Source organism: Petromyzon marinus, chromosome 70, assembly GCF_048934315.1.
Source record: "Petromyzon marinus isolate PM22_M1 ecotype Great Lakes invasive population chromosome 70, UKy_Petmar_22M1.pri1.0, whole genome shotgun sequence".
NCBI lineage: Eukaryota > Metazoa > Chordata > Hyperoartia > Petromyzontiformes > Petromyzontidae > Petromyzon > Petromyzon marinus.
The window spans coordinates 2,335,114-2,346,142 of NC_133736.1; the positions used below are offsets into that span (position 1 = coordinate 2,335,114).

Below are 11,029 nucleotides of genomic sequence, written 5' to 3' on the forward strand. Positions count from 1 at the left end.
ACTGCAAGGATTCATACTCTTTGTTTTTTTTCCAGTAAAGTCACGTAGGAAAATAAATAAGTAAATGGGAACAACTAAATTTTGTTGTTTTCATTTATTTTACGAACAACTAAATTTAGTTGTTATCATTTATTTTATTTTTTACCTACGTGACTTTACCGAAATAACCAAAGCGTTTGTACCTCTATGTTGTTTTAACCTTCTTACCCCACGTGCCCCTGACTTCAAGGACAATGCAAATATTATCATAGTGTGTTTTATTTGTTTGCATTTTGACTGCAGGTATTGTGGTTAATGCAGACATGAATCCTTGTAAAAAGGTTTCAGTTTTGTTGCCATAAAAAGGGGGAAAAAACCTATTATTACATTTTGGCACTGGCAAAGGAGGTCTAATGATGATAACGTAACCTTATTAACCATTTAGCATAACTTATTAACTACGAACAACGTATATCACCACGTATATAGATATCATGGGGCCGTTTCAAAGTATGACAAATAATAGGTTTAATCGTGTCTGCCAATAAAACAGGTGTTAAAACAGACTAGGCCATGAAGCAAAAAAGCTGTCTCTGGTGTAAGCCAATCAGTTTCAAACACAATGCCTTCTATCGTCATAGCATGTTTGTTTGCATGTTCACTGCAAGTACTGTGTGTGGTTAATTCAGTAACTTGACTCTTTGCAAAAGTATCTATTTGGTGTTTCAACATCTTAACACAACAGTTTGATTGCCAGAAAGGGTAAAACCTATGTATATATATATCTTTATATTAACATATAACACCGTATTTCATTCTTACGTAGCATGATCTATTCAAATGTATGCAATTTTATTGATCACGTCATGTTCTCATGTGGATGTGCGTTGATGACGTCACACACCAGTGCCTATTTAAGGCCCAAGACTGGAGGACGTTTTCGCAATTCTGGCGACTGACCTGATGATTCTGCTGCAGCAGTCTTGGTGATGATGCTGCAGCTATGACTATGAACCAAACCATACGGACCCAATTGTTAAATGTGACTCGTTTGTGCTGTTAAAGATACATTATTTCTTGTGCATTCTGTTCTCGTTGTATGATAAAAGCCCGGCATTCCGTTTGTCAGTAAACTAAATTATGACAGCCTTCTGGATCAGTGTAATCAATCTAATTATTGCTTCATCAATTGCCGTTTCATCCATTATCCAGAAAAAAACGTAATTTTCCATTCATTCAGCATTTCTATTATGAAAGGCCGGCGTTCCGTTTGTCCGTCAACTATTTATAAGAGGCTTTGAGAAAGCTTGAATCAAAACGTTAGACATAGTGGACCACTCCCCCCCCCCCGCCCCCAGATGTGGCGATAGAAATGTTGATCAAACAGGTTTACAAAAAATTTTGACCCCCCCGCAAAAAAATATGTATTTTTGCAGGTATATATGCCTACACACCCTACATACAATAGAGGCAGTAGTGTCTACTACACACCCTACATACAATAGAGTCAGAAGTGCCTACTACACACCCTACTCACAATAGAGTCAGTAGTGTCTACTACACACCCTACTTACAATAGTCAGTAGTGTCTACTACACATCCTACATACAATAGAGTCAGTAGTGTCTACAACACACCCTACATACAATAGTCAGTAGTATCTACTACACATCCTACATACAATAGTCAGTAGTATCTACTACACACCCTACATACAATAGTCAGTAGTATCTACTACACACACTACAAACAATAGTCAGTAGTGTCTACTACACACCCTACATACAATAGTCAGTAGTATCTACTACACACACTACAAACAATAGTCAGTAGTGTCTACTACACACCCTACATACAATAGAGTAAGTAGTGTCTAATTCACACCCTACTTACAATAGTCAGTAGTGTCTACTACACACCCTACATAGAATAATCAGTAGTGTCTACTACACACCCTACTTACAATAGAGTAAGTAGTGTCTACTACACACCCTACTTACAATAGTCAGTAGTGTCTAATTCACACCCTACTTACAATAGTCAGTAGTGTATACTACACACCCTACATACAATAGAGCCAGTAGTGTTTACTACACACCCTACATACAATAGAGTCAGTAGTGTTTACTACACACCCTACATACAATAGAGTCAGTAGTATCTACTACACACCCTACTTACAATAGATTCAGTAGTGTCTACTACACACCCTACATACAATAGTCAGTAGTGTCTACTACACATCCTACATACAATAGAGTCAGTAGTGTCTACAACACACCCTACATACAATAGTCAGTAGTATCTACTACACATCCTACATACAATAGTCAGTAGTATCTACTACACACCCTACATACAATAGTCAGTAGTATCTACTACACACACTACAAACAATAGTCAGTAGTGTCTACTACACACCCTACATACAATAGTCAGTAGTATCTACTACACACACTACAAACAATAGTCAGTAGTGTCTACTACACACCCTACATACAATAGAGTAAGTAGTGTCTAATTCACACCCTACTTACAATAGTCAGTAGTGTCTACTACACACCCTACATAGAATAATCAGTAGTGTCTACTACACACCCTACTTACAATAGAGTAAGTAGTGTCTACTACACACCCTACTTACAATAGTCAGTAGTGTCTAATTCACACCCTACTTACAATAGTCAGTAGTGTATACTACACACCCTACATACAATAGAGCCAGTAGTGTTTACTACACACCCTACATACAATAGAGTCAGTAGTGTTTACTACACACCCTACATACAATAGAGTCAGTAGTATCTACTACACACCCTACTTACAATAGATTCAGTAGTGTCTACTACACACCCTACATACAATAGTCAGTAGTGTCTACTACACACCCTACATACAATAGAGCCAGTAGTGTTTACTACACACCCTACATACAATAGAGTCAGTAGTGTTTACTACACACCCTACTTACAATAGATTCAGTAGTATCTACTACACACCCTACATACAATAGAGTCAGTAGTATCTACTACACACCCTACATACAATAGTCAGTAGTGTCTACTACACACCATAAATACAATAGAGGCAGTAGTATCTACTACACACCCTACATACAATAGTCAGTAGTGCCTACTACACACCCTATATACAATAGTCAGTAGTGTCTACTACACACCCTACATACAATAGTCAGTAGTGCCTACTACACACCCTACATAGAATAGTCAGTAGTGTCTACTACACACCCTACATACAAGAGAGTAAGTAGTATCTACTACACACCCTACATACAATAGTCAGTAGTGTCTACTACACACTCTACATACAAGAGAGTCAGTAGTATCTACTACACACCCTACATACAATAGTCAGTGGTATCTACTACACACTCTACATACAAGAGAGTCAGTAGTGTCTACTACACACCCTACATACAATATTCAGTAGTGCCTACTACACACCCTACATACAATAGTCAGTAGTGTCTACTACACACGCTACATACAATAGTCAGTAGTGTCTACTACACACCCTACATACAATAGTCAGTAGTATCTACTACACACCCTACATACAATAGTCAGTAGTGCCTACTACACACCCTACATACAATAGTCAGTAGTGTCTACTACACACCCTACATAGAATAGTCAGTAGTGTCTACTACACACCCTACATACAATAGTCAGTAGTATCTACTACACACCCTACATAGAATAGTCAGTAGTGTCTACTACACACCCTACATACAATAGTCAGTAGTGCCTACTACACACCCTACATAGAATAGTCAGTAGTGTCTACTACACACGCTACATACAATAGAGTCAGTAGTGTCTACTACACACCCTACATACAATAGTCAGTAGTGTCTACTATAAACCCTACATACAATAGTCAGTAGTGTCTACTACACACCGTACATACAATAGTCAGTAGTGTCTTCTACAAACCCTACATACAATAGTCAGTAGTGTCTACTACACACCCTACTTACAATAGTCAGTAGTGTCTACTACACACCCTACATACAATAGTCAGTAGTGTCTACTACACATCCTACATACAATAGAGTAAGTAGTGTCTACTACACACCCTACATACAATAGTCAGTAGTGTTTACTACACACCCTACATACAATAGAGTAAGTAGTGTCTACTACACACCCTACTTACAATAGTCAGTAGTGTATACTACACACCCTACATACAATAGTCAGTAGTGTCTACTACACACCCTACATACAATAGTCAGTAGTGTATACTACACACCATACATACAATAGTCAGTAGTATCTACTACACACCCTACATACAATAGTTAGTAGTGTCTACTACACACCCTACATACAATAGTCAGTAGTATCTACTACACACCCTACTTACAATAGTCAGTAGTGTTTACTATACACCCTACATACAATAGAGTCAGTAGTGTCTACTACACACCCTACATACAATAGTCAGTCGTGTCTACTACACACCCTACATACAATAATCAGTAGTGTCTACTACACACCCTACATACAATAGAGTCAGTAGTGTCTACAACACACCCTACATACAATAGTCAGTAGTGCCTACTACACACCCTACATACAATAGTCAGTAGTGTCTACTACACACTCTACATACAATAGTCAGTAGTATCTACTACACACCTTACATACAATAGTCAGTAGTGTCTACTACACACCCTACATACAATAGTCAGTAGTATCTACTACACACCCTACATACAATAGTCAGTAGTGTCTACTACACATACTACATACAATAGTCAGTAGTGTCTACTACACACCCTACGTACAATAGTCAGTAGTGTCTACTACACACCCTACATACAATAGTCAGTAGTATCTACTACACACCCTACATACAATAGTCAGTAGTGTCTACTACACACCCAACATACAATAGTCAGTAGTATCTGCACACATTGATTGGAGGGGGGGGGAAGAGGACATCAATGAAGGCGACGGGCGAGGCGTGAAACGTTGAGAAGCCCTCTGCAGGAGCTAAGGTAAGGCGTCCGCAGGCTGGCGAAGTTCCAGTAAATAAACATGTTTACTTCCGTGAGCCTGGATTTCCCACTGATGTATGGTTTACGTATAACTCACACGCATCATGAATCATCCATTCAACACGTGCATCGTGCTCGCGCGCCGCGATTCCCGTTGATGAATCGGTGAATTGTTGCGGGTCGCGCCAATGCCATCGCCGCTTCGTGAGTCCTGTTATTTTGACCACTTTTCTCTGTGACCCCTCCCCCGCCCCACCACAGATTCTCACCCGGCCATGGCCACCAACGCCTCCTCAGACCTCTCCTTGTTCACGCCCGACCTCATCCTCATGGTGACCCCATTCCGAGAGCCTCCCAGCATCAAGTTCGCGGTGTTCTTCTTCACCCTGGCCATGTTCACCGCGGCCATCGTGGGCAACTGCCTCCTGAGCCTCGTCATCCTTCGAGATCATCAGCTGCACAAGGCAATGTACGTGCTCATGGCCGCGCTGTCGCTCACCGACATCATGTCTGTGCTCAGCATCCTGCCCCGGTTCATGCAGAACGTCGCGTCCTTCAACTACATCAGCCTGCGCGAGTGCATGGCACAGATGTTCTTCCTGCACCTGGCCATCAGAATGCAGAGCTTCACCCTCACCATCATGTCCGTCGACCGCTACCTGGCCATTGGCTACCCACTCAGTTACCACTCGCTCATGTCCAGCCGCAAGGCCATTGGGACCTTCGTCGTTGCAACAGCCGCGGCGGTCGCCACGTGCCTGGGCAACGTCGGCTTCGTGGTCCCCCTGAACTTGTGCAAGCCGCCGGTGATCGTCGCTCCGTACTGCGACTACCTCGTGGTGCTCTTCCTGTCTTGCGGGGATTTAAGCGGTCCGAGGGCCTATATTCAAGCAGCGCTGGCCATCACCATGGTGCTTCCCGCGTGCGCGATAGTCCTCACGTACGCGCTCATCCTCTACGAGTGCCGCAAGCCAGGACTCCGCAGCGGCCAGAGGAAAGCGCTCAAGACTTGCGGCACCCACTTCTTGGTGGTCTCCGTCTTCTTCGCCGCCATCTTCTTCTCGTTCGCCAGCGGATTCTCGTTCCTGGAGTCCCTCCCCAGGCCGCTGCGCTACGCACTCCAGACGGCGCAGTACGTGTTCCCGCCCGCGCTGAACCCGGTCATCTACGGCCTCCGGACGGCGGAAATCCGGCGCAGTTTCTCCAGGCGGTTCCGTGGGAAGGTGGTGGATGGAAAGGCGGAGAGATTGGGAGGCGTGGTGCACTGAGCAATTTAGAAACATTGGCTATCCATTATTTCAACAGCAGCAAATGGTTCAGCACAAGAAAAAAACTGTGTACTGGTTTAAAAATAAAGTGTCTCATCAGCCGCTTCATGCTCACTTGAGCCAATGCAAAACCCAGATAGCTCTCGTAGGGATACTAGGGTTGTCAATTCTTAGATATGAAAACTGGGATTTATAATGAAGAGCAGAACATCCAACATTACCACAACAGTAAAATTTTACGAAAAATATTTAGATAAATACGTTGTTCTGAGTGGCTTATTATCATTTAACTTTTTCCGGAAAAGTAATTTTTTTACGGGAAAAGTAAAATGCCCATAAAATCAGCAACTATCCGTGCCTTCATCAGAACTTGCATTGCCTGCTCCTAGTATCTCATCCACCAGAGCTGGCCAGACCTGCAAAACCGAGTGTCTCTACCACTGGAGCCAGCCAGGCCTGCCACTAGCTTCTCTACCACTGGAGCCAGCCAGGCCTGCTTCTAGTGTCTCTACCACTGGAGCCAGCCAGGCCTGCCTCTACCGTCTCTACCACTGGAGCCTGCCAGGCCTGCCTTTAGCATCTCTACCACTGGAGCCTGCCAGGCCTGCTTCTAGCGTCTCTAACACTGGAGCCTGCCAGGCCTGCCTCTAGCATCTCTACCACTAGAGCCTGCCAGACCTGCCTCTAAGCATCTACCAATGGAAGCCTGCCAGGCCTGGCCTGTAGCAGGGGCCTTTGAAGTGCTCACATACTGTCCTTCTCTGTCAGCCACGCTAACGGCAAAAAATACGTTTTGGAGCACAGGCTCTTTCGGTCCTTGGCCTTCAGTTTGGGAAGATTCTGCCTGGAGAACTGTGCCTCACCGCTGAGGTTTCTTGATAAAGAAACTATATACCTACATATTTCCTACGATATATTAACTAGAGATGTATTTTTTCTTTCGTTTCTTCATTCTGTACAGCGCTCTCAAGCTCTTTGTTATTCTGCGCCTTAAAAAAAGTTAAAATAACAAATAATATTCGAGGTGGGTGTGAATCCAGGCAGCCGCCTTTGATTAAGCCAGGTTCTTAAAATGCAGTGATGCGATGGTTTTCTTGTAAATCCTGCATATGCTGTTGGTGTATTGCGGTGCTATGAAGTGTCCGTGCGAATCTCCGTAGGGCAGCGCCAACTTTTCTTGGAGTACAAAACGGACCACGTGGGCAATTGTCATGGACCCACCCCTGAGATCTCTTCTAATGTCGTCCGCTAAAAACGTGGAGCCGGAGGCGATGTGAACGACGTGCAGAGCCACTGGCGACCGACAGGGGCTGAGACCGCAGAATTGACTACACTTGAGAACCCGCTTTGACCACGTGCTTGTTGGATACCGTATCTGTGCTGTGCTTGTTTGCGGTGGATGTAACGTTTTAGTCGTATATCGCATGGTGAATGCTCTGTTTGCGTGGTCGCTGTTTTATTTTATTGGTTTTACCTTTGCTGGTTCGGTGATGCATGTCACTTTTGCAAATGAGACTCCTATACCCTGTCGTTTCTTCTCACCATTGACCCATTCACCCATCAACTCACCTACTCATTCACTCGCTCATTCACTCACTTTTCTGAATGAGACCGCACTGTCCTGGTCTCTTGAATTCCCAACCTGGTTACACAGAATCACATTGAACTTGCTCACTCACTCATCATCTCACCCTCACCATTTACCCACTCACCCACCAACTCCCCTACTCGTTCATTAACTCGTTTGCTCATTCACTCGCTCATTCACTCACTCTTCCGAATGTGACTCCATTGTCCTGGTCGCTTGAATTCCCAGCTGGTTAAACAGAATCACATTGAACTTGCCCACTCTATCATCTCACCATCACCATTTACCCACTCACCCACCAACCCCCCTACTCGTTCATTAACTCGCTCGCTCATTCACTCGTCCACTCACTCGTTTCACCCTCTCACCCGAATGAGACTCAACTGTCTTGGTCTGTAGAGTTCTCACCCTAGTCATACAGAATCACATTGAACTTGCCCACTATCATTATCTCACCCTCACTATTTACCCACTCACCCACCAACTCCCCTACTCGTTCATTAACTCGCTCGCTCATTCACTTATCACCCTAGTTCATACAGCCATCGCCCCCTGCTACTGGCAGTCTGATGCCCCTCCAGGTCCCGATTGTGAATGGGACTCAAACTTATCCAAGCAAGTACACTGACAACCTCGTTCCTTTTGTATTTGAATTATTGTCAAATCGAATCAATGCTACATGTCGCTGTTGATGTATTGCATTATTGTCCTATTGCATCTGTGTTATCTTAAATCATTGTTACATTGTGTAATGGGCTCAAAGATAGGCGCACACAACTTCTTGGGAGGCAACACTATTTATTAACTCAACGTACACTTAGCATAGGTTGGTGACCACCGACATATTCTAACTAACACACACCATCTCTCACTAACACGGACTCTCGGATACCACTGGCGTGACCCAGCCAGGGGGGCTATTGGCTGGGTCACGCTGACTGGAGGCTTGACTCTTCACGAGGCGTCTTCACGATGCATCTTCATTCTTGACACGGACAGCCTCGAGCCCGATGAGGATGCTGCTTATATGGGCCTCGGCGTGTCCGGGCCCCACCCCGGCCGCTCCTTCCTTCGAGAACCCTCTCGAAGCTGCTCGGCTGTCCGCGTGGCCCCCCCAAGGTGCCCCCGGGCCCCCGGCCCCCACCTTGATCCGGTCACGTGTCCAGCCGGGTTCACGGCCTCACGCAGCCCCCGTGGCCCTCACCCACGGCCTCCAGATCCCCTGAACCGGCCCTGACGTCGTCCCCGCCTTCAAACGACATGACGTCATGTGCGTGTGTGTAGACCCGCGTGGTAGTGACGCTCCCTCGCATAGTGACGTCACACGTGTGCGCGCGTGCGTGTGTGTGTGTGTGTACACGATTGTGACGTTGCAAGTCACTACACATTGAATCGTTGGCAAATGTTCATATTGTTATTGGTATTGTGTTTAGCGCACTGCACTCTGAATATGGCGATCTGAGTTCGATATCCAGCCGTGGCTTACATCAGTGGCTGCTGATATTAGGTTCAGCAGCGCCGCCAGTCGATTGGGTACGGTATGACACGTGGCGTGTCCCGAAAAAGAAAAAAAACAAACACGCATTGTGACGTCATTCATTTGAAACAAACGATTCCACGTTTTCAACACGCGATCGCTTACGCAGCTTGACTGTATATTTAACGAAAGAGCTGTCCAATGTGTCCACTGGCAGTGGTGGGCACAAGTTGGCAGCGAATCGCGCTGTGAGCCTGGCCACGTGGGTTCGAGTCTCGGCGCAACTGAGCTGAGGCAGCACGGAGCCCTCGCGGTTACGGGTGGTTTTCCACTGGCCCTTGGTCGAACCGAGCCGGAACCAAACCGTGCTGCACGGTGAAGACACAGTGTCACACCCCAGGTCATCTGCATACGTCTCGTTGCGCGTGTGTGTGTGTGTGCAATGCGTAAAACGACTTTAATCACAGTCGGGTATGCAACAATTTACGTTCCTGTAATGTCGGTGGGAGTTTCAGTAAAACAAAAACAAACATTCAAAGTGGCTTTACTTTTTTTTTTCATTTATGCATGTAGCTGAGAAGGTGGTGACGAGCTGCACAACCGACTATCATCAGCATCAGAAGTCAGCAGGAAGGAAAATAATCGTCAGCAGCAGCAGCAGCATCACAATGCTCATTATTAAGCGAATACAAATGATCTCTCTGCCTCTCCCTCTCTCTCTCTCTGTCATTCGCTCGCGTTCCTCGGTGTGACGCAAAGCACCTCCCCCCCCCCACCCCTCTTTCAACCAACCCCTCCCCCCACTTCCTCCCCCCCTCCACCACCCCCCACCGCTATCAATTCCCTCTCTTACAACAGCCGCATCACCTCCATTACCCCACGGGGCCACGTGGTCGCCTCGCCACCCTGGCTCGGTTCAAGTCGCCAATTAGCCACCGCTAACCGCACGGCTCCCCCCGCCCGCTCTTCTTTTTGTCCCTCTCCTGGGGTAGGGTCGGTGGGGTGAGTGAGGTGTGGGGTGGATGTGGGTGGGTGGGTGGGTGGGTTGGGTAGGGTGGGGTAGGGTGGTGTTGGCCGGGTTGGGGTTGGGTGGGTGGTGTGGGTGGGTGGGGTAGGTGGAGTGGGTAGGTGGAGTGGGTGGATGAGTGGTCAGGGGGTGGAGGGACAGAGAGAGTGGGGTGGGGAGGGGGGCAGGGGATCTGGTCCCAGGGTGACGGGAGTTTTGCGCAGTGTTTATTTTCGAGGCGAGTCAAGGATATAAAAGGGGGTGTGGTGGTTGACCGGTAGGTGGACAGATTGACTGGGGGCAGATTGACTCGGCAGCATTGTCGAGTTGCGCGTTCACTTTGCTGCTTCTGCTGCTCCTGGCGCTGTCCGGTGCTTCGCTGGGACAGGAATCGCCCGGGTGCAGGTGAAGTATCGACTTTGTCTACCGCAGTGAAGGCATCCACATCGTCTCCTGTCAATCTGTCTCCTCTCAATATGCCTCCAGACAATCTGTCTCCTGTCAATCTATATCAGGACGATCTGCGTCACTAATCTGGACCCTATCAATCAGTCTCGGCAACATTCAAATCCGACTCCAGTTATGATCACGCATTGTCGACCGTTTTTTTTTTTTTTTCTCAATAACGTTGCAACGCGTCCTACGACATTGCAATGAGTGCCTCGGCGTCAATGCAATGATGCAG

At 46.2% G+C, this 11,029-nt stretch overlaps 1 protein-coding gene across 1 annotated transcript; it reads left to right on the top strand.

Moving 5' to 3' along the window:
- The first annotated feature begins 4,944 nt into the window (after positions 1-4,944).
- Positions 4,945-8,981, top strand: LOC116957187 (olfactory receptor 2M3-like). The gene has a single exon (XM_032979193.2). It carries the CDS (start codon positions 5,281-5,283, stop codon positions 6,271-6,273), a length of 993 nt encoding a protein of 330 aa, XP_032835084.2. The 5' UTR covers positions 4,945-5,280; the 3' UTR covers positions 6,274-8,981.
- Positions 8,982-11,029: the final 2,048 nt, after the last annotated feature.

Bases quoted from the DNA above. Each gene is read 5' to 3' on its own strand.
- LOC116957187 (XM_032979193.2), top strand. From the start codon at position 5,281: ATGGCCACCAACGCCTCCTCAGACCTCTCCTTGTTCACGCCCGACCTC.